General features: G+C 33.9%; 3 protein-coding genes across 3 annotated transcripts; all 3 read right to left on the minus strand.

Moving 5' to 3' along the window:
• Positions 1–434: 434 nt before the first annotated feature.
• LOC124836367 (disease resistance protein RPV1-like) lies at positions 435–2,184 on the minus strand. The gene is made up of 2 exons (XM_047311859.2): positions 1,615–2,184; positions 435–1,501 (listed from the first exon to the last, which is right to left on the minus strand). The coding sequence occupies exons 1-2, from the start codon at positions 2,130–2,132 to the stop codon at positions 823–825; spliced, it is 1,197 nt and encodes a 398-aa protein (XP_047167815.2). The 5' UTR covers positions 2,133–2,184; the 3' UTR covers positions 435–822.
• Positions 2,185–4,683: 2,499 nt separating this feature from the next.
• Positions 4,684–9,638, minus strand: LOC124830280 (disease resistance protein RPV1-like). The gene is made up of 5 exons (XM_088095556.1): positions 9,036–9,638; positions 7,047–8,148; positions 6,630–6,905; positions 5,749–6,525; positions 4,684–5,201 (listed from the first exon to the last, which is right to left on the minus strand). Exons 1-5 carry the CDS (start codon positions 9,554–9,556, stop codon positions 4,725–4,727), a joined length of 3,153 nt encoding a protein of 1,050 aa, XP_087951682.1. The 5' UTR covers positions 9,557–9,638; the 3' UTR covers positions 4,684–4,724.
• Positions 9,639–15,385: 5,747 nt separating this feature from the next.
• LOC124846944 (TMV resistance protein N-like) lies at positions 15,386–23,430 on the minus strand. The gene is made up of 5 exons (XM_088094559.1): positions 22,803–23,430; positions 21,601–22,699; positions 21,165–21,440; positions 17,742–18,470; positions 15,386–15,927 (listed from the first exon to the last, which is right to left on the minus strand). Exons 1-5 carry the CDS (start codon positions 23,315–23,317, stop codon positions 15,457–15,459), a joined length of 3,090 nt encoding a protein of 1,029 aa, XP_087950685.1. The 5' UTR covers positions 23,318–23,430; the 3' UTR covers positions 15,386–15,456.
• Between the last annotated feature and the right edge of the window lie 1,796 nt (positions 23,431–25,226).

Raw genomic sequence — 25,226 nt, forward strand, 5'->3', positions numbered from 1 at the left:
TGAAGGGCCTGTTTGTATTGGTTTTCTTCATTGACAAAAGAACTCTTTTGTAGAGAAATTGATTATGGCTCAAGTAAGAATTCCTCCAACCATAAAGATAATTTGAATTGTGATTGTTGGATGAAACTATAGAATTAACATATTTTTTGGTGTTAGAAGTATGCAGACAGCTAAATGTTTGTCTTTATATGAAAACTTTCAGAAGATGATAGTAAAAATGAATGGAACCATATCAAAATTACAAAGTCATTTAATCTGCATTTATTAAAAACAATCCACCGTTTGGCCTCTATCCACAAAAAGGAAGATTACAAACCTGTCAATATAATTGCAGCATTGATATCTTGATTGACACATTGCAGATGTGTATATTTAGAGGCACTCAGGAGATGGGGAGGTGAAACGAAAATGGAAAAAGGGGAAGAGAGATCTGTGGGTGGGTGCTGAGAAAGGGGAAGAGAGATCCGTGGAAAAGGATATAATTGTATTTAAAATAATGTGGGGAGGTGGAAGAAGTATACGGTAGTGGTGGAGGGAGCAACTCCTACAAACTAATAGGCAACAAATCATACCATTTAAGAACAAAATACCGAAGAGTAACTGTGTTTATACCTTGATACAATATTAATAATGGTAAAAGCGGAAAAGGATTTCACAAAAATAAAAACTAGAAAGGAAATATAATAAACAACTCAAGTACTGAGACTATGTGGAGAGAAACAATATAAAATGAACATTGAAGTTCCCAACTATAAACTATTACTCAATGATAAACCTTCCCTCTATTCCACTGTCCTACCACATAAAAAGGAACCAAGGACCTTATAGAGCTAGTGATAGTCCTCCACAATAAACAACTACGTTTCTTACAAGTTCATTCAAGTCTTTTCTTGTTTTTGCTTCACTAAAGCCATGACAACCAAGGGACTCATTTTCCTTCATATCAGACATTCTATAAACATAATTAAGTTTGAGCCGGTTCAGCAAGTGAACATCTCTAGTTGTAACGATTATAACAGTTCCTTTACCGAACCAATGATGACTCCCACATAGGTTTTGTAATTGGCCTATCTCATTCACATCATCAAGCACAATGAGCAACTTTTTTCGAGAAAGTTCGTTCTCGATCATAACTCTTCCCATCCAAGTGGTTTGCAATCTGAACTTGGATTTTAGGACATCGTAAAGAAATTGCTCTTGCAAATGAAGATGCCATCTATCTACTGGTTCCCAAACTTTTTTAAGATTTTCAACAAAACTCTTGCCAATAAATAAATGATAAATTCGATTATAGATGGCTTTTGCTATGGTAGTTTTACCCGATCCTACCATTTCCCATATCCCTATCATACACACTTTGGTGGAATGATTTTCAATGCATCCAATCACCTTTTCCACGTGAAACTCTAATCCAACAGGAAATTGGGTAATAACTAAGTCTTTATAGTCCAGTAATGTCTGAACGCGATTAACAATTACCTCCACAAATTCAGCATCATGCCTTCAAGAGGAATGATAATGTGTTACCAAAATTAAATCAAAACCTTATAACTTATGCTTCATTCAGTCTCAAACGAAAGAAAGAAAGAAAGTAAGAAGGAGTCATTTGTTTACCTGAAATTTCTGAGATCCCAGCCAGTGATACCTGAAGCTATGGCTAGGGCACGGTTCCACCTGGACAATGCATGTTCCAGTTGTTCTCCTGAATAACTTTTGTTTGCAGTTTGTCCCAACGCTTTTCCAAAATCGTTTGTCTGATCACGAACATCCAATGGATCAATCTCGTAAAATACGGGCAAAACTATTTGGCCAAATGTTTTGAGGCATTCAATGATTTCTTCAAGCTCAAGAAGACAGCCGATAGATTCAGCATATGTTTTGGAGAAAACGATTATTGCAATCTTAGAGGCTGCTATTGCTCGCATGTGTTCTTCCAGCTTCGTTTCCTCTTGACCATTTTCCTCGCTAATAAAAGTTTTGACTTGAGCTTGTAAAAGGGCACAATGGAGATGAGAAAGGAACCTTCTACCGATGTCTTCTCCCCCAAAGTTGATGAACACATCGTATATGAAATGGGGTTCTGATTTTAAGAACGATGAAGACGATGATGATGAAGAAGAAGCGAACTCCATCAAAAGAATGGAAGTCAACTTTTCAAAGGTAAAGCACTTACGTTAAAGATGTCATTTCATCTTAGAGTCTCGTAAGAAATTTCAGGATAAAAAAACTATATATTAAAAAATTTAAAAATAATTGACGAATTACAGGTTGTCATAAAAGAGAAAATGCTAATGAAAAAAGTTGAAATACATATAACCTTCAATTTTCTTTCATTAGGAACGAAAAACAGTTGGTGACGAAAAGATAACGGACTCATTTATATGTACAAGTACTTTGCGACCCACCAATATTGACTCTACATTAAATATATGTTTTATATTTTCCTCCTTGGCCCACCTCAGTCTGCATACTTCATTTTCTGCCACCTTCTCGTTCAATTTAAGACACTTTAAGGGTCGTACAGTACTTATTCACTTCGGATTCCAAAAACAATTCAAATAACTTTTTTCTATTAGAAGATTTATGGTATTCAACTAAGACTTTTAAACATTGGAAGAAATTATGATATTCTATAAAAACTATTAAAATGATTTAGAAAAAGGACAAACTTAAATAATCTTTAGAAAAGGACAAACTTAAATATATATATATATATATATATATATATATATATATATATATATATATATATATATATATTCAATCACATGGTATACTGTTTCTTCCTTCTACCTTTTAAAACCTAAACCTTAATTTCGTGATCCAGGTCTAACTATCCTCGTCGGAGGTTTATATGTAAAGTCTAAAAGTCTCAAGTTCATACACTAATCTTGAATGTTAAATTGTGGACTTTAGTTGTTCAACACTAAACTTGTTCCTCAAACTAGCTTGAGCATTGAATTGAATTCTTATTAAATTTCCTTGTTATTAAATTTATTACTTGTAGTTTTCTATTAGTTCTGAGTTATTAGTTATTGAATGATTGACCTAATAACTGAAATCTAAATGGAATTGAAGATATAGCTAATATTATTCTAAACCTTATTGTGTTATGTAGTTTGTAATTAATTAATATACAGCTCTTTGTAACGATACACATTAAATATTTACATATTTACGTCAAAAGCAAACATGAAATCAATGTGTGCTTGTTTCTTTGAAATAGTAAATGTTAAAATTAACGATGACTTAATTTTTAGTTAGTGAATATAAAATTAATTAAACACGAGTCATTTATAAGTTGTTGTTATTTAAAAATAATATAAAAATAAAAATTATATATTTTCAAATTTATTATAAAATTTTCAAAGTACCTGCTGGATTTTAAATTGATATTTTTGTAGGAAAAATTGCTGTGGAGTTTTTTTCTTTCAAGAAATTTGTTGCGGATACTTTTCATAAAACATTTTGCAAGAAAGCTTTTGCCAATTTATGAATTCTACAGTAATTAATTACATATGAAGGAACTACTTACCAATCAAGATTTGCAGGAAAAACTATAGGAAACCTACCACAGAAATAAATTTCTAAATTGGTCTTTAAAAGAATAATTTATAAATGAATCCATTTGGTAGTCAAAATTTTAGTGGCTAATAGTAGACAATTTAGTGACTCATTCACAAACTAATTGTAATTTTTATTCATAGAAAATATTTTAATTATCAATATATAATATTATTTTATAAATTGATATTTAAATTGATCATTATAATAACTAATAATTTTTGTCGGTGTTATTTAGCGTTTTTTTTAATGAAAAATTCATGTACTGTTTTAAAACTCATCCAACTTTACTAAACGACTTTCAAAACTCATGTTTGAAATGTTCCAAAAGTATTGTCAAAGAGTTCATATCCTTTAGATAAGCAATATGATTGCTAAACAAGATTTTATACCGCCTAACTAGAAAAGACGTTGTGGATAATAGGTAGTCTAACTACAATCTTAATTGTCCAACTTAGGGTATTCCTAGGGCAGAAATTTGTGAAATCATATTGATTCTAAAATATTTTGAAGAAAAGTATTTGGGTAATACCTTAAACAAGATCGGTGCCCTCTTGGGAAATTGCTATAGTTAAGTGTAATGATGGTAACATGTATGACCAGAAAAAGTTACAAGTAAGTGGGAATTCTTAATATGTTGTATTATTATCTCTGAAATTAAAAAGATGGAAGAACCAGAAATGCAAATATCTTTTTCATTGGTAAATAGTCATATTGTGCACAGAGTTGGAATGTAAATAATTATTAGCTGATAAAGTTAAGTATAGGGTTTAATCTCAGCAGCAGTTGGCACTTGATTCACAGAAGTATAACTTATTTTAAAGAATGTTCTCTTATCTACACGAACATAGCTTTAAGTTCGAATGATGAAAGAAGATGTAGTTGCAAGAATTGACGTAGTCTGATTCTGTTGAAGTGTTAGAAATAGAAGTGAGAGTCTGATTCTGCTACAGCATTAGAAATAGAAGTGACAGTTTATTTCTTGATATATATTTCCTTTTGTTTGTGTTAGTCAGTTAAAAAATAGCTTTTACATTTTGGGTAATGTCATTAATGCCTTAATTTTTATTTTTTAGGATGTTGAGGTTTATCAATTAAGGAAACTAAGATTTAATTCGATACAATAAGGAATACTGATTTATTCCTGAAAAAGATATGGCTTACCAAAAGTCACACATTACAATTCTCTTTAGGAATCTAAGGAGGGCATTTTCCTTTGGTTCCAAAGAAGGATTCATTGGCATGTCAGTTGATTCAGTATATAATAGATAGATAGCCATCTTCATGACAATCAATTCATTCCCAAAAGTTACGAAAATCTCCACTTGGTCACCAAATCCTAGCTGTGATATTATGTCCTTCCAATCTTCTTCATTGAAAGAAATTACTGTGTCTCGTTTGTATATTTGAATGGTGCACTTTGTGTAATTAACTATCAAGACACTAAGAAGGCATTCATGTGCAACTTTTTCAAGGGCTGATGAATAAACAACACACAAAAACATTCCAGTCATGAGACAATTACGGTCCTCAGGGACTCTGAAAAGAACGGAATGTCCTTCACCTATACGAGTCAACCAAAGTGGATAGTTGTCACCCGGAAGAAAAACATCACAAAACTCATCGGTAGTGAATCCCTGTACCATATACAAAAAAGCAAAGTCATTATCTAACGTATCGGGTACAATATTGCATGTGGAGGAAAAAACACTTCATGAAGTAATCATTTTAGTGCAGAAGGAAATCAACATGCATGTACTAATCGCCAAGACTGTTTTTCCTTTCACTCAGTCCATTTTATTCAGACATTATATAAGGAATAGTCAACTAATAATCCAAAAATGGACTTTATATGTGAAACATCTTGAAAGTAATACAAAGTGGACTTTTATAGGTAAGGCTAAAAGGCTCTTCATTGGCTAGTGTTACAAAATCAAAGACAGTGAAAGAAAGGATAGAAAACAGAAAAAAGAAATAAGAGAGCTTTAGTTTTTAGGTGCAGGAGTAATGAAGGAGGAAAACTCATCTCACAAATGAGTGTTTTTTAGGCTTGTTTGGCATGCAGATCTTTCAATTTATTGAAACAAGTTAACTTTTGGAAGCCCTGAGATTATAAAAGGGGAATAACTCATGTCTCTTAATTGTAAAGATGAATATTATATAAAAAGAAATGACAGAAAGAACCTCTGATATGCTCTTGTAGAGAGTATTGAAGACTTCATGGTAGCTTCCTATTCCAATCAAATAAGGCCTCAACGAATGGTTTGTTATCTGCGATTCATTTGACCTTATTTCTAATTTAATTGAACTTACGTCACACACATCATCTAGAATTGTTCTTAATTCTTTAGATAGCTGAAACTCCGTGTCACAATGCAACAAAACACTACGAAGTTTTGAAAGGCTTCTAAGCGTTGATGCTAGATCACCCAAATTGTTACTCTGCACATCTATGGAGGTTAGAGACGATGACATGCTCCAACATGGGTAAATACCAGATAGAGGATTTATTTTTGGTGACATCCAAGACCAAATGATAGATGGAAAAACATTACGTGACAATCCTTTATGTCCACACAGTGATATATATCCAATGCTTTTTGATCTTACTATCGAAAAGGGAATTTGTTTCACAGCAATATTTTCCGCTATTAAAGTGGTCAAGGATTCCATCTGCACTATGTCTTCATCCAACTTGTCCATCTTCAAACAACCAGAAAGGATTAAAGTTTTCACAGATTTCAACTTATAGGTCCTCCTTGGCAGATTGCTAAGACTTGTACAGTCCTTCAAATTTAGCAGAAGAAGCTTGCAGAGATCTCCAATGGACTGGTGCAGTTTGCACAAACGTGGACAATCTTTGAGAATGAGTTTTTCAAGATTAGGTAGTTTAGAAAAGTCTGGGGTGATAGTCAAGTTTTTGGAATGACTAAGATTGAGGATTTTTAGCCGCTCCAACAACTACAGAAGACAAACATTTTCATACAGAAGTCAGAGGAAAATGGAAAATGAACTGTTTTGGCTAGTGGCAATAAATAATAATTATTGGCATGTAATATAAATACCTGAGTTTCCTTCCAGACTAGTTTAAGATGACTGTGTTTTAAGTTTATCGCAACTACACTTCCATGATAAAAGTTTACAGGTATGTATTTCAGAGGAAATCCTCGCCAACAGATCCATCTCAACTGCTTAGAAAGATGCCCAAAAGATCCAGTGAGTTGTACAGAGTGAAGTTTCAACAGTTTCAATCTTTTCATTTCCTTAAAAGCATTTGCTTCAAAGCAATCTCTACCAGTTCCATGCGATTTCAATGCCAATCCCTCAATGGCTTCTGTCCCCTGAGATGAAAAAGGCAGAAAAAAACAAACCACTTTTGTTTGTTCACAGGGAAATGATAGTCAAAGTAAAACGTTCTTATGAAAGGAAAGGAAAGTTATCTCAAGAAAAGTTTCAAAACTGTATGTGGAGAAAGTTCTTACAGTATTATTTGTCAATACATCTAGTACATCCTCATGAAACCACAATCGGCTGCGCTTCCCAGGATCCTGCGGAGAACTGTGACGAATGATCTCTCTTCCCATGTCTCGTACCAAATCATGCATTCCAAGTTTATTATTCTCTTCAACTTTCACCAGACTACGCTCTATAAGAACTGTTATTCCAATATCAGCATGCAGTCCACAGCCATTCAGTATCTCCGTAACATAGCCTCTCTCTTTTCCAATAAAGAAACAACAAATGTCAAGAAATATATCCCTTTCCATCTGATCCTCTAAACCATCAAAGCTTATTCTCAATTTCTTCTGAACTTGATCATTGGGAATTATTCTTAGCTTAGATAACACACTTCTCCACTCCTGTTTGGTTCTCTTGTGCAAGTAAGAACCAAGAACTTCAAGGGCCAGAGGTAGTCCTCCACAATAAGAAACTACATTTCTTGAGAGTTCAATGAAATCATGTGTCGGAGTTAATTCCCTAAAAGCATGCCAACTAAAAAGCTCAAGAGACTCACTTTCATTCATTTCCTCCACTGTATAAATGTAATCAACTTCAAGTAAATGAAGTAATCGTATGTCTCTAGATGTAACAATAAACACACTTCCTGAGCTTATCCATTTACGATTTCCACACAGGGCATGCACTTGCTCCAACTTAGTCACATCATCAAGAACAACGAGTGTGCTTTTTCCACGAAGTCTTTCCTCAATCAAAGTGGTCCCCGCTGCCGCACTATGTACCTTAACTTCTGATTTTAGGATATCTAAAAGAAGCTGTTCTTGAAAATGAATATACCCTTTACTGTCCTGTTCACAAACTTGTCTAATGTTTTCGATGAAACTTCTATAGTCATATGTACGACGAATTTGATTGTAGATGGATTTCGCTGTGGTTGTCTTACCCGATCCTCCCATCCCCCATATCCCTATTTTGCAAGCTTTGCTTGATTGATTTTCAATAAACATAATCACTTCTTTCACACGGGATTCTAAGCCTACTGGAAATTGGGTAATAGATAATGATGTGTTGTCTAGCGCTGCCAAAACTCCCTGGACAATTTTCTTCACTTGTTCTGCTTCATCCCTTCAACAATAAAAAGAAAGACAGAGTGAAAATTAAAAACATTTTCAGAAAACTGCATACCCAAAAATATGTATCACCAATCATGCCTATATTTCTCTATCATTTATCTGTCTCAAGCAGATGGTGGAATACATTTTTGTTCTATGAATTGTAGGGTAGAGAGTTGTGAAAAAAATCCTTTGGGTGGCTTTGTTAATAGAGTAAGACGATTTCAACTTTTAACTTTGAAATTTTACTTTTTAAAACTTATAGTAAGACACGATTTTATTTTTCAAATTAAATTAAAATATTTTTAAATTATATATCGGAAAGAAATAGCTATTTAAGTATTGAAAAAATTAAATTAAAGAAATAATCATTTACATTACTTTAATAAAAGATTAGTAATTTTTTAATTTAAATTATATATATAACCTCAAAACATATAAAATGTTTCAAAACAAGAATTACTAAAATTGGAATTCTTTAGTAGTTTAAACTAAAATTCCCTCTAAAAGGTAAAAACATAAGCTGTATTTTTTCCCAAAATTTTAGAATTATTAGTTGAGCTCTATTTCATCTAAAACAAAAAGACGATTTAACAAGATAATCGAATGAAAAATCAGTCAAATCATTCATTTAATTAAAAAAATTAAACTGTAGGGATTAAATTGAAAAATATAAAAAGTTTAAATATCTAACTAATAAAAAAAAACCCAATAAAAACCTATTTAAAAATAGCAAAACTTTGTGAGAAGTGATATCAATCAAGCCTAAATATTAATACAGCATAACAGGATACAATTTTGGAAAATAAAATTTAAATTTACAGTTATATATTATATATACTATAATTTATCATAATAATATGAGATCGTCTCAGTAAAAGGAAAAAAAAAATGAGTTACCTGCATTGCCTCATATCCCAACCAGTAAAATTTGCAACCTGGTTGAGTGCATCACTCCATCTCACCAACGAATCTAGCAACGTCTTACCAGAGAATGTTCTGACAGCAACTGCTTCCATCGCTTTTCCAAAATCACCCGTTTGTCTGCGCACAACCGATGGATCAACGTCGTAAAATATTGGCACAACCACTTGCCCATGAGTTCTGTGACATTCTGCAATTTTTGCCAACTCCTCAAGGCACCAACTTGATTCCGCGTAGTTTCTTGAGAAAACAACTATTGCTATCTGAGACCCTTCAATTGCTCGCAGCAGCTCTGGCCCCAGGTTCTGTCCCTTGTGAAGTCCCACATCGATGAAAGTGTGGACTCCCGCGTTCGAAAGCGCACTGTGGAGATGAGATACGAAGGTGCTGCGAGTGTCTCCTCCTCTGAAATTCAGAAACACATCGTATCTCCAATGGGTTTTTGATTTGGACGAAGAAGAAGAAGAATCATCAGTTGCAGAAACCACACATTCCATAATTCAAGTCAACGTCTATGCTGAAAGGTCAAACTAAGCACGCAAATGGTACGAACTGAACATTTCCTACCGCAAAGAAATAATACGTGTTACGGCATTACTGGGAGAGGATGAGAATGAAATAAAATTTAAAATTGGATTTATTTTATTAAATAATTTTTTATTTTATAAGGCTCGAGTCTCGTAGTAGAGCAACATTTTTTTATCTTTGTGGTCAACATTAATTACTTCTATTGGAAATTGTTTATCTTTGTTTATACAATAAATATTTGAGGATAATGTACCGATCTAAAATATTGTGTCATTGTGTATGTTATTACGAAGGGTGCATTAAATGCATATTAATAGTTGTAATATAATATCTCTATATCATAAGTTTAAGATAAAACTTAAAAATACTTAAAATTAGTGATTTCTTTTTTTGTAAAATTCAATTTTATATACTTTCACATTTTTTAAACGACCAATACACAGAAACCATAAATTAGAAACAACGAAAGGAAATGTTAAAAAAAAAAGTAAAAACATAATGAGTGCAACACCAATAATTTCTTTTTTTTTCACACATCGTTTTTACGAAACTACCTACTATAACATCCGAAATTATATAGAAATATAATATAGTAGGTCCACATTTTAATATAAGAGAACAATTAGAGTAAACTTGCAAATAAATTATTAAGCTTACAGTCATCCAAAATAAGCCATAATTTAAAAACTTCCTACTTAAGAGAGTATTTCAAAACAATAGAACTTAATTAAGAAATTCCTAAACAAACTAAGTTACAGCATCATCACCATCTAGGGCCTGCTCCAGGGGTACCTCATCCATCTCTGCTCACATCTAAGTGGATGATCATTGCAACAGAAACATAACACAAACAACAGACAAACACAAGTAGAAGGGTGAGCTAGATATACAAAAATCATATTATAACAATCACACATAACAACCACTTGTTACACTTTACACTTGCCTTGTCCGGACTTAGAATGATTGTCGAGCTATGGCGGGTCATGCATTCGTTGTCGCCTCTACTGCTTTGCAAAGCCATTGCCAATGGGTTTCACCCTACCACACTCACGAGGTTAGTCCGTTATCACTCACCTTGGGCCATACTGAAAACACCCAAGACTAGGACCTCCTGCTACTCCTCACCACATGGATCAATCCTCTCTACTTGAGAATGAAAGACCATTGGAGCGTAAGGAAAACCCCCAAAACTGAGCTACCATGCAAATCATTCTAAACACTAAGGGCACCACCATGAATCTTCTCCTTGAAGATCATGGAATTACGTCCAATAAAATAGGGCACCACCATGTGACCCCCCTTTGAGATCCATGAAATTACGTCCATCAACCATACTGTCACTTTGAAACTTAACTCAAGACATGAATAACCAAATACCAAAATATTATCACCTTGAATCCAAACATATAACCTCAATGATCATACAATATTATAGATACTTTTACAACATTCTAATAATCAAAACATAGTTCAAGGTTATCATAAAACAGGAATAAAAAGAATAAAAACAGGTTTTGGGGAAGTTGCTCAGCGCACCAAACTCGCTGTGCGAATAACAAAAATAGTGGATTTTACTCACTCACATTCGCTCAGCGCACCAAGCTTGTGCGCTATGCTAAACTCCATTCGCATAGTACACAAAGTCTGTGTGCTATGCTAAACTCTATTCGCATAGCACACCAAGTCTGTGTGCTATCTAAACTGAAAATTCTGCTACACATTATCAGACCTTAAACCCTCGCATAGCGCCCCAAATTCGCTATTCGAATTAAACTAGCATTTTTCCAGGCAACCACCAGTCGCACAACGACAGGATTCGCAAGGCGAATCTCAAGACAGAGAGCAGCACCCTCCAGTCATTCGCACAACACACCAGATCGCACAACGAATGACTCAAACAGAGAGCACCCTCTATAGGGACTCGCTATGCGAGACAATTCGCATAGCGACTCTGCATCATCTACAGAACGCAAATTTTGAAGAATTATGCACCCACACACCCCCTTACCATTTCTAGGCCTTTTCTCCAATTTCTAACACCCCTAATTCATGTTTTACACCTAATTAAACTTGTCTAGATGTTCCTAAACCCTCCTAATACAATTTTAAGGTGATTACAACTCAACTTTTACTCCTCAACATCAATTATCACCACTTGAGGACCCCAAACCCAATTTGAATACTTTGCACCTATTTGGACCACTTTAGTGACTCAAACAAGTCACAATACACTTGCTGAAATTGCCCCAATAGCCCAAATACACTCTGGACATCCAAAGCTCAAAATCATTATCTTACTTCCTTTCAACAGTTTCAAAACACTAATATTTCACTATGCTTCTGCCAAAACCAGGTTACAACAACCTCTTACTCGAAATATTTCTAACATGAACCATTCCAACAGTCAAACGCATCCAATACAGTTCATTAACATCACCTCACAGATTCACAGATTCAACACTTCAGCTGATGCAATACATATCATTCCATCTACTCAAAGCTTAGCATGCAAACCAAACAACAGAAATAATACATAACTCAGTATATACACATACATGCAACTAATTATAAAGAAGTATTTCTAGCTCACAACTTGATTCAACAGTGCCTGACTCAGCAAGAACTCAACTAAACCCTACAAACCACCCAATGGGTGATAGAACAACTCTTTAGAGCTAAGTTTTGACAACAAATTGAAGGAGAAGGTTTCTAGTTACATGAAATTAGTAGAATAGCATGCCCTAGGTTCCAAAACAAAGGAGGAAAAGGGAGAACTACTTACCGGTTCGAATGAAAGAAGTAATCGGTTCAAAATAAAGCCCTCTACGCTGTGGACGCTTGGGCACCACCTAAACGGACATGCACTGAGTCAGTGAGTGTGGAGGTTAGAGAGAAGACAGAAGAATTTGGAGTTCTGAGTTCTACAGAGAGGTTGAGTGTTTATGCTAATGAACTAGGATATATTTAAAATCCATTTATATTAAAATAAAATCTGGTCTCATTAGTATAATATACATATTCACTCTTTTAACCCCTTTTCCAGGTTCTCACACCTACTCCCCCTAGCTTTTTTTTTTTCTTTTAATTTTCTCTTTGCTTATTTTCTTCCGTTAGACTAAGATGCATATGTTAAATTGAATTAATAATTAAAAAATTCGAAAACACAGTGAAGCAGTATACACTAGGCATAGTTTATTATTTTCTTTTATTATTTTAATATATTATGATGTACTATGTGGAATCTTGGCATTATTTCACCATCATTTCCTCTCAAAGATTAAAGGTCCTTGCCGACCATGTTGACTTTCATTCTTAGAAAAAAAATCTGTATATTTTTGTTTTTGTAAAAGTAAGGAAAAAAGAAGTTGAAAAAAATTGAATTATGTTTTGAAAACTTTCTTCAGTTTTCCGTAAATATCATCTGATTAATGATATCTAAAAGATAGTTTTATGAATGACTAAGTAATGAGTTAAAGGTTTAATTACATGGTTCCCACTTTGGGACCATGTGTTTATTTGGTTCCTATTTTTTAAAATGTATCAATTTGATTTTTAAATTCGTTAATATATATCAATTAATTTTTTTTGTTGACGTCGTTAAAATTGTTAATGTTAACTGATTTGGTACGTTGTTGTGGGAATTTTCTACTGTCAAGACATCTTTTTTTTATGTGTAACCTAAAAAGATTTTCTTATGTGAAAATTTGGGCTGATCTGAAAAATAAAAAAGATGAAAATGTTTTGTTTATCAATTGGGGATTTCCATGGTGAAGAGAAGAGAAATTATGGATTTCATTCACAACCAAGTGAAAGTGAAAAATCGAGCTTTCATTGATAACGAAGATTGAAGGTGTTTATGTCTTGAATATATATCATTATGTGTGTCAATTTTAGGTTTTTGCCACTGTTTTACGACGATAACATAATATAGGGTTAGTGTTTTTTATGTTTTTTGTGTTTGAATGTTGTGCTTTTACATATATTACTTAAGATGTACGAGTTGATTTTTGAAGTGGTGTTTCACCGTAGTGGAAAGTTTGTGAATAAAAGGTCACTAACATATATTGGAAAAAGTAATACTTTATCATGTGTAGAGTTACTTGATATTTTGTCCATTCTGAAGGGTTATGTGAATGATAAGGAGTTGTAATATTCAGTAGGTGGAGGTTCTATTTTGGAAGAAAGGTTGGAATTATTATGTGATGAGAAAGGTACATGTCAAAGGTGCATGTCATATTCATGATTATCAACCTTCAAAGAACTCAACCAATGGATACACAAAATCCAAATAACATCCCCTATAATAGAAAGAAACTCAGGTTAACTCCTCCTAGCTGGATGGAGTCCAAGCTGTCTCTCTTTTCCCAACATGTAAGCTTTGAGGTCTCCTTCAAGTTTTTCCTTCCTTTCCAATGGCTTCCTGCAGTCCACACACAACTCTCTCACGGTTCTCTCTTTCCAACGTCTCTCAGCTCTCTATCCTCTCTTTTTGTTCTTCCTTCTCCCCTTCTCCAATTCCTCTAATATACCTACACTCTTCCAAGAAATCAAACCCTAAAGAACCCCCTATGTTTTCTATCTCTTTGGGCCAAGCCGTCTTCCTTAATCTTTTGAAAATAATACACATTCTATCTGAATTCTAAAAGATAATACTTGTATTCAGTTTTTCTCTCTTTCAGTTTCACGTTCCCAGTTTTTTTTTTTAAATTACCCATTGCACAGTTCCTTTGATTCATTTTCTTACTTTCACGTAAGGCTTTCCTTTGCACCCATCCTTTTTTTTTTCAATGTCCACTTCAAAATTAATTCATTATATTTAATTATAGACTTTATTTTTATTATTTTCCTTGAATCTTACAAAAAACAATGACATACACCAACATTGACCGTTGCTTCCAAGAATAATATAAAATAATATATCACTACAAAAGAAACTGAAATTACCGATGATAGTAAATTGTCAAAAACAACCAAAATTTGTTGGTAATGTTTGTTTTCCAATAGATTACCGGTGATTTGAAATCCGTCGATAATAAACCTATCAATAACCATTACTGATGGATATTGATTTTGTCAGTAATTATTGACGAACCATTCGATAAATATCGAAGAATATATCTATCAATTCAAATCTTGGTCTTGATACATTAAGAAGTATCATCTCCGATGAAAATTCGGTAACTCTTAGCATAACACATAATAGTTGAAATCTTGGTCATAATAACACTTTTGTAAAAATGTTTACAATTTGGACTTTAGTAACTCTTTAAATTCTTACCGGCCTTAAGGCTTTCAAGCTTAGATTCAATATACATGAAACAAAGATATTTTGTAAACTATCCAACAAAAACATACTAGTAAATTTAGTTTACTGTTTTAATTTTTATTTTAAAAATGTTTATGTAGGTGTCAACGAGTTCTTTACTTTGTTTTAAAATGTCACAATGTGGAATACGAGAGCTGTTACATCATTACGTGGAATATCATTACATTTAATATCCCTGTGTCTCTATCTGCCTGAAACATTTGTTTTCATATAAAGACTTATATGATAACACATCTAAGAACAACATACCTAAGAGCAAGTGTGTTTATATCTTGACTCAGTATTAATATAATGATAAAAAGGGAAAAAGTTTAGAAACATAACAACGAGAAAGGAAATACAATAAACATCTCAAGGACAACCGACATGGTATAATGGGAAGAGTTAAAAACAGGGTAAAATAAACATTGAATTTCTTAACTATAAACTACTACTAAACATAAAGAAGGAAACAACTCAAAGAAATAAATTGTGAACAAGAAAACGATTTTAATGCATAAGTCAAGAGATACTTATCTGTTCCTAAAGTAAACCAATAACTTACCAGAAATCACACATTACTACTTTCTTAATGAATTTATTCAGAGCACTTTCCTCTGGCTCAGGGCAAGGCCCCATTTCCAAGCCATTTGATTCAGCACATATCAAATAAACAGCTGTGTTCTTGACCACCAATCTATGATCAAAAGTCATAAAAATCTCCACCTTATCTCCGGATCCTAAATTTGATATTATGCCACGCCAATCATCATCATTAAAAGAAATTACTGCACCATGTTTGTGTATATGCAGTGTGCACTTTGTGTAATTAACAATTAAGACACTTGTAAGACATTCAGTTGCCACGATTCCATGGGTTGGTAAATACACAACGCACATAATCATTCCCTTCATGTCACAATCCTGAGGCACAGTGAAAGAAACAGAATGCCCCTCACCCATATGGGCCAGCCAATAAGGATGGTTGTCACCTGGAAGAGAAACTTCACAAGACTCACTGCTTGCCATTCCCTGGACCAGCTAATCAAAGGCTTAGTCATGTATGTATGTTTTCTATTCAAATTGTTGTTGTTTTAATTGGAGAGAATGGTTTATGTTTCATTTATTTGCTCATTTTAAAGAGCTATATTGGTAAATCATGATCAGATATTTAACAACTAAAAAAACCCAAACAACTGAATACATACACAAAAAAAACTGAATATATAAACAAATCATACAAAAAATATCTATACTGCAGTTATTCTAGCCTACCAACTTGGCAAGCCACATAACCTTCCAACTTGTCTTCAATCTTTGAGACATGTTTCTGCATGTATAATAGTGAAAATATCCAAGTCTTTTGTGCCATAGATCAACATTGGTGGTTTTTCTTGAAAATTTTATTTTCTCCTCTTCCATTAGATTTAAAAGATTGCTTTTAGATATCATTTTCACTTTGAACACATCTTTGCATTTTGTGTCTTTGATCAAACACTTGTTATCTTCAAATATGACTTTTCCATTTTCCAGAAGTTGTGCAACACTAAGAAAATTTTGACCAATGTTAGGCACATATAAACATCAGATATATACTTCAAATCTGTCAAGCTTTGAATAGCAATGGTCTCTTTCCCTTTATAAGAAATGAAATTACATTTCCAATTTTCACATTAGAAATGATGGTTTTGTCAAGCTCTCTAAAAAGTTTCATGTCATTGGTCATATACTTTGTACAACCACTGTCTCTTAACCATGAGTAACTAGAAGTGTTAGTTGTAGAAAAACATGTTGCAACAAAGTTTATCACCTTCTTGTTCCTCCAAAGTCACCTTTGTCTCTTCTCATTTAGACTTTCAATTCGCTTTACATGTTGAGCTACTAATGGATTTTTCAAGCGATTCAGGAACATCATAATTTATTTCTACTACCTCCCAAAGATCCAATGCTTCAAGATGATTGATCATCCTTGAAGCCCATAACTAATACCTCACCATAAGATATTGGTGGTGAATTCAATGCGTATATATCTCACTCCATTACTCTTTCTCTCAACTCACCGATCCGTCAAAGATAAAGGCTCTTGATAACAATTTGTTGTTTTCTTTAATAGGAGAGAATGATTTATGTTTTATTAATGTACTCATTTTATAGAGCTGGAAAGATACGCAAATTGTATATCATAATGTATATCCATATTTCTAGGCATAAATATTGGTAAATCATGATTAGATCTTCAACAACTAAAATATCCAAACGAGTGAATTTAAGAACAAAACAATTCAATATAAAAAGAAACTAAATAAAAAATATGAATGTTACAGTTATTGTAGGCACAGTTTTAACAGAAATGATCTCCTACAATCATTATTTTATCATTCCAAATTACAAATATGAGTCTTTTTAATCAAACTACATTGTATTCTTGGAATTAGTCACTCAGTAACCTTTGATGGTTATGTGGGAATCCAAAATATGAACGAGATGGATATTTGATGTTCCAACCATTCCTTTTAGTTCTAATCTTGATAAGCCATGGAAAACAAAATAGGCTTTTTGATCAAATTAAAATGTAATACACAAATCAAACTTAACAAAATGTTCTTAGTTTTGTTGTGTTCTGTTCAAGTATTACAAGTCTTTCAACTATATTTTTATGATGAAGGGGAATCTAACAGACATGATTTTCAAGTGCAGAATGATCATTTGGCTTGTTCATGGGTATTTCTAAATGAAGCATTGCTACTATAAAAATGAGTTATGTAGGATCATTTCATGTTGTCTTAAGTAATAGATAAAGTGAATGGTGCAGGTATGTGCACAAAGGTAAGAGCTATAGAACGAACCTCAGAAATGCTATCACTGAGAGTGCTGTGGAGTTTATTGTAACTTCCAAAACCAATCAGAGAAAACCTCAAGTGATGATTTGAAATTCTTGATTCTGTAAAGTTTACTAAGTATTCGACAAGAATTGTTTTCACTTCCTTATATAGTTGAAACTTTGTGTTACATTGAACCAAAACACTTCGAAGATTTGCAAGGCCTCTATGCAATGGGGCAAGGTCACCCCAAGTATAATTCTCCATATCCATGCAAACCAGACTATTATAATATTGGTGATTCATTGTTGGTGGCATCCAAGATCCGATGATTGAAGGAAAAATATTTTTTGCCAATCCTTCAAATCTACGTAGGCATATATATGCAATGCTTTTAGAGCTTACAATTGAACAGGGCACTTGTTTCACTACTGTATTTTCAGTAACTAGAGTTATTAAGGATTCCATCTGCACTATATCTTCTTCCAATATGTCAATCTTGAAACAACCAGAGAGGATGAAAGTTCTTAAAGATTTCAACTTATATAGCTCTTTGGGGAGACTGCTTAGACTTGTGCAGTCCTTCAAATTTATGAGTAGGAGATTGTAGAGATGTCCAATGGATGGGTGTACCTTGCACAAACTTGGGCAATCTTTTAGAATGAGCCGTTCTAGACTTGGTAGTCTTGAAAAGTCTGGTGTTTCTCTTAAGTACTTGGAGTGACTAAGATTAAGGAATTTTAACCGCTCTAAAACCTACAAACAGTTTTTTGTCAAAAGATTGCGAAAGAAAATAGAAAAAGGCACTAATTATAACTTGTAACCAAGTATATTATATCTATTTTAGTTAACCTATGACTTTTAAATGAAAAAGAAAAAACATGTAATAAATGTTAAAAATAACCTCACGCACAAAAAATATATTTTCTCTGTAAAATATGTGCTACTTCATTGATTGAGACAAAGGCTATTATTAAATAGCCACTTACAGACAAATAAAAATTAAAACCAGTCCCTAAACAGAAAAGCTAAAATATCTCCCTAGTAATCGGACTTTTAAAATAATAACTCTACTGTCTGGTTCCTACTGTAACCGAACCTAGAAAAATAAAAAACCACCTATTTTGCTGCAACGCTGGACAAAATAAACAAATAAATCCCTTTTTTAATTTAAGTTTATTTAACAAAACTCTCCCATAAACTTAAATATTTTCTTCCTTTGTTTTGGCTTTCTATGTGTATCATTCCACACCAAGCTTGCTTCTTTCAAGATTTGACTTCTTCTTTTTCCTTTTGGTCCTTTTGTCTTTTACCTTGGTTGACCTCTTTAATGCTTTGATTGACTTTGTTATGCTCGACTTCTCAATAACCTTAACCAACTCGTTTTTGACCTTAGGCGATTTCTCAACAATCTTGGCCGACATCTTCATCGGGTTCTTCTCAACATCTTCATCTTCCTCTCCATCTGGTTCAAGAACACTAGATGCTTTCTCTTCCTTTTCAAGAACTGCCTTCTTCAGTTCCTCAAGCTCAACCCTCTGTTTATTCATCATCTTAATAGCTTCATCTAGAAGTCTCCCTATCCACTGAATCTCTTCATCCATAGCTTTCTTCCATCTTTCATCAAGCACAAGTTCTTCCAATTTTATATCTTCTGCACCTGTTAATAAACATGCTACATTTACCTCATCAATGGAGTTATCCGAGCTCTTGCTAGTCATATCTTGCTTCAAACACCTTTTATGCAAGATCTTCTGCTGCAGTTCATACAACCGGTTTTTCTTCGCTTTTACCTTGGCTGCTAAACGATCATGCTTATCCTTTAAATATTGCTCTTTAACTTGGAACATAGTAAACGTCCCTAATCTTTCCAACTCTTCCATCCTTCTGCATATGCCGGATTGTTCCACGCCACTTCACAGCCACCTTGGAGTCATCTCCGAAAGACATAAATCCGACCTCCACCTTAGTGAGTTCATTAAAGAGAGATTCATCTCCACACATGTGATTGGTTGCTCCAGTATCTATATATCATACTGAGTTGGTAGAACACCTTTTGATTTCAAGCATGGTCCAACATCCGAACTCTCCACCTTCGACTCTCAGATCTTTGACGACAACAAAATCTCCATCTCTTCTTCATCTTCTTTATCTGTAAGAAGGTTTCTCTCACTTTTCTTCTCGGCTCGACAAAATTTAGCAATGTGACTGAGCTTACCACAGTTGTAGCACTTCATTGATCTACATTCATTTGCATAATGACCATACTTAAAACACTCCACTTTTGACCGATCTCATCGGCCTTTCCCTTGTCATTGGTCATGCCAAATTTGTTGACCGGTTTGCTCTTCATTTCCTCGACCATGTCCGCCTCGTCCTCGAACTCTGTCTGCAGGACCTTCGCTTTGAGTATTCCGAGTTCCGTTCGAGTCAAACTTTGCTTGTAGTGCTTGATCATCAAGTTCCCTCTTTTTCTTCTTCTTCATTAATTCGTGGGTCTTTAATGACCGAGCTAACTCCTCCATAGTGAGAGTTGATAAATCATTTCTCTCTTCATTAGTGACCACGATACTTTCAAAATCATCTGTCATATTTCTCAAGGTCTTTTCCGCAACCCGGTTAGGAGGCACTTTCTTCTCCGTTCATTCCGAGTTGGTTGGCCATCGTCTGCACTCGATCTATAAACTCGGCAATTCCCTCCTTTTCATCCATCTCCATATGTTCAAACTCTCTTTTGAGAGCTTGTACCCGAACCTGCTTCACGCATGTATCTCCTTTGTATGCCACCTTCAAAATTTTCCATGCTTCTTTTGCGGACGTTGCATGAACTATTTTCTCAAATCTAGATTCATCCACTGCATTATACAGAAAGTACAATGTCGATCTGTCTTTCACTCGTATCTTTCTCAGTGCAGCAGTCACTGTCTGATGCTCAGCATCTACGGGTTCATTGTACTTGTCCTCCACTATGTCTCATACATCTTGAGATCCAAGAAAACCTTCCTTCATCTGCAAAGACCAATTGTCGTAATTGGTCTTTTCCAACAATTGTGACACACTCATTCCGTTACAAAAAAAATCCAAGCACTCACTTTTTCCCTCACGGTGTTTGACTATTCCCTCTCTATTTTTTTCTCTCTTGATACTCAGAACATAAAACTCTGATACCACTTTGTTAAAAATAACCTCACCCACACAAAATATATTTTCTCTGTAAAATATGTGCTACTTCATTGATTGAGATAAAGGCTATTAATAGCCAGACAAATAAAAATTAAAATCAATCCCTAAACAGAAAAGCTAAAATATCTCCCTAGTAATAGGACTTTTAAAATAATAACTCTACTACCTGATTCCTACACTAACCGAACCTAGAAAAATAAAAAACCAAGCTGGACAAAATAAACAAATAAATCCCTTTTTAATTTAAGTTTATTTAACAATAAATACCTGGGGTTGCTGCCAGACGAGTTGAAGATAACTATGTTTTAAATCAATTGCAATTGCATTTTCCATATGAAAGTTGTTTGGTATGTATTTAGAAGGAAACCCTTTCCAACAAATGCATCTCAGTTGTTTAGAAAGGTACCCATAATCACCAGTAAGTTGTACATGATCCAGTTGTAGAAATCTTAGTCTCTTCATTTCCTTGAAAGCATGAGCTTCAAAGTAATCTCTACCGGTTGAATGCAGTTTCAGGGACAATCCCTGAATAGCTTTTGTTCCCTATGATGAAAACAACAAAGAGAAACAATTGAGAAATCCCTAAATATGTGTTGATCATTGATACTTAAAGCTGAGTCTAACAAGTGAACACCACATGCATCACAATGAAAAGGAAAACACTTTAAAAAAATTTTCAAAGTCATATAAAGAATGTTCTTACAGTATTCTTTTTCAGTACATCTTTTATATCATCCTGAAACCATAATCGACTCCTTTTCCCTCGTTCCTTTGGGCATCTTCGACGGATAATTTCTCTTCCCATGTCTCGTAACAAAGGATGCATTTGAAGTTTGTTGTACCTTTCAACTTTTATGAGGCCACGTTCTATGAGAACTGTTATTCCAATATCAGCATAAAGTCCACAGCCATTTAGTATTTTTGTAACATAGCTTCTCTCTTTACCAATAAAGAAGCAACATATATCAAGAAATATATCCTTTTCCATGTCATGTAAACCATCAAAACTAATTTCCAATTTCTCAAGTATTTGATTAAAGGGATTTACTTTTAGTTTTGATGATACACTTTCCCACTCTTCCTTTGTCCTATCACATAAATAGGAACCAAGGAATTGAAGAGCAAGTGGTAGTCCTCCACAATAAGCAACTATGCTTCTTGCATGTTCATTCAATTCTTTTCTTGGTTTTGCTTCTCTAAAGGCATGCCAACTTAAAAGCTCAATGGAATCATTTTCGTTCATAACATCAATTTTATACACATGATTAACTTTTAGTCGGTTCAGCACGGTAACATCTCTAGTTGTGAGGATTATCACAGTTCCTTGACCGAACCATTCTCGATTCCCGCATAAGTTTTCTAATTGGCCAAACTCATTCACACCATCAAGCACAATAAGCAACTTTTTTCGTGAAAGTTTAGTCTCGATCATGGTTCTTCCCACCCTATCGCTTTCCACCTCAAACTTGGATTTTAAGACATCATATAGGAGATTTTCTTGCAAATGAACATGCCTTTTGTTTACCAGATTCCAAAATTGTCCAATATTTTCAATAAAACTCTTACCAATGAATGAATGATAAATTCGATTATAAATGGCTTTGGCTAAGGTAGTTTTACCCGATCCTCCCATTCCCCATATCCCTATCATACAGACTGCAGTGGATTGTTCTTCAACCAATGCAATCACCTTGTCCACGTGGGACTCTAATCCAACAGGAAATTGGGTAATAGACATGTCTGTATAGTCCAGCAATGTCTGAATGCGTCTAACAATTTCCTCCACAAATTCAGCATCGTGCCTTCAATATGAACGGTAATGTATTACGAAAATCAAATCACAGCCATAACATATGTTTAATTCAGTCTAAAACACAAGAAACTACGAAGAATTCATTTCTTTACCTGAAATCTCTGAAATCCCAACCAGTGACACCTGCAGCTTTGGTTAGTGCTCTGCTCCACCTGGACATTGCATGGTCCAGTTGTTCTCCTGAATAGCTTCCTGGTGCAGCTTTTTCCAACACCCTTACAACCTTCTGAAGATGTTCATCCAATCGTGCAATATCGTAAATTACTGGCAGAACTATTTGTCCAAAAGTTTGGCGGCATTCAATGATTTTTTCAAGCTCAAGACGCGAGCAGGTAGATTCAGTGTATGTCTTCGAGAAAACAATTATTGCAATCTTAGAGCTTGCTATTGCTCGCATGTGTTCTTCCAGCTTAATTCCCTCTTGCAGATTCTCCTTGCTAATAAAAGTTTTGACTTGAGCTAGTAAAAGGGCAGAATGGAGATGAGAAACGAACTTTCTACCGATATCTTCTCCCCCAAAGTTGATGAACACATCGTATATGAATTGGGGTTCTGATTTTAAGAAGGATAAAGATGATGATGATGAAGAAAAAGAAGCAAACTCCATCAAAGGAATTGAAGTCAACTCTTCATAGGCAAAGCAATAACTATAAGAGATGTTAAAATGACAGTTGTTTATAAAAAGGGGTCGGTTGGCTAATGAGGTTTACACCTTTGCATTGGGTTCATAACGGGTGGAAACAATGTCCTCATAGAATTTGTTCGAATAGAGTATGACGATAACTTTAATATCATTAGAAAGTAAAGTAGATTAAAATTAACTCAATTTTACAAAACTGACTTATAAAAGTGAGATATCATATTAGAAAATAGATTAAAATTAACTCAATTTATAAAATTGACCTGTAAAGTGAGATTTGGACTTCTCTTATGTATTATAATTTGATTACTTCTAATAATATTTTGCATCAAAATTTAAAATTACCTGACGTATTCAAAGTTGTCGTAAAACGAAGAATGCAAAAAAAAAAAAAAAGTTGAAATACGATACAACCTTCATTTTTTTTATCAAAAACATAGTGGGTGAAAAGATAGGCTTTATATTATATAAGCAATTCCTGCTGGCAAAAGAAAGTGTTAGTTCGAGAAAGATGCCAATCACTGTATATTAAATTCCATATATGTGTAATATTTTGCTCCTGAACCCACCTAGTGTGCGTTCTTTATTATTTCTCTGCGACGTTCACGTTAAGTGTTTGGAAAGACACTTTTAAGGATTTATTTTTTATTAAAAGATTTATGCTATTCAATTAATATTTTCAAACATTGGAAGAAATATGATATTTATCAAAACTTTAAATAATTTAGAAATGGATGAACTTAAATATTATTTAATTAACATTTTAAAGAAAAGCAATAGATTGTGTCTGGAATTTATAGTTTTTCTTATCTTTTTTTTCATTCTATATCAAAATGGATGACTACCACTGAAAATTGGTTTAATTGATCAAAGTGCTTAGCTCAAGAAAAAATATATTTCCAGAAGACATTAACTTTTAATGGAAGGTTTTATCTCAGGTTTGTTAAGTTTTTTTAATATAATTTTGTCTACGTTTCCTGTGATTTAATTACGTGAAAAGCTGTCTTTGTTGGATAAAAATTGGTACCCAAAATCCATCTTAAATCCATCAATTCTCCATTTTTAAGAATGGTTACAATTCATGAATATTTGATAAAGATACTGAAATGTAATGCTAAACAATAAATGTATAAATCAAGCAGAATAATACAACACATATCATTGAAAAATAGAGGTGCAGTTTGAACATTAAGGCACATGTAACATACAGTGAGAAGCTGGAAAAAGAGAGATAATTAGTTATGCCCTTGGGACACATGGAGGAGGATCCCTAAGAGGGTGGACAAAGGAGAAGTTTGAGGAAAAAGAAAAGGAAAAGTATATCCAAAGATTTTGTGGCGTCACTAGTAAAAAATTGGATTTTTACAGCGCACATTATGCCACGGTTCACTAGAAACCGCAGCATAATGGTGCGCAGTGGCAGTTTTGTAAATAAATCGAAGGAATATGCCGCGGTTCAGAGGGGAACCGCGGCATATACGCCAGTCAATCATCCCCTTTGACGCCACGTCTGAAAAAAAAATTAAATAACAGCCTATATGTCGCGGTTATCTGGAAAACCGCGGCATATACCCCTGCCAATTCATTGCAGGGGCTGACTGAGTCAGAGAATTTCAGAAGTTACAGGGGTATATGCCACGGTTCTCAGAGTAACCGCAACCTATTCTCCTACCTGAAATAAATTTAAAATGAATTTGAAATATTTAGAGGAATATACAGCGGTTGCCCTCCGAACCGCGGTATATAGTTTAAAAATAATTTTAAAAATGTCATCTTCTACCGCGGTTGCCGCCAAACCGCGGCATATAGTTTAAAAATAATTTTAAAAATGCCATCTTCTACCGCGGTTGCCGCCGAACCGCGGCATATAGTTTAA

Source organism: Vigna umbellata, chromosome 7, assembly GCF_029865625.1.
Source record: "Vigna umbellata cultivar VRB3 chromosome 7, Vumbellata_1.0, whole genome shotgun sequence".
NCBI lineage: Eukaryota > Viridiplantae > Streptophyta > Magnoliopsida > Fabales > Fabaceae > Vigna > Vigna umbellata.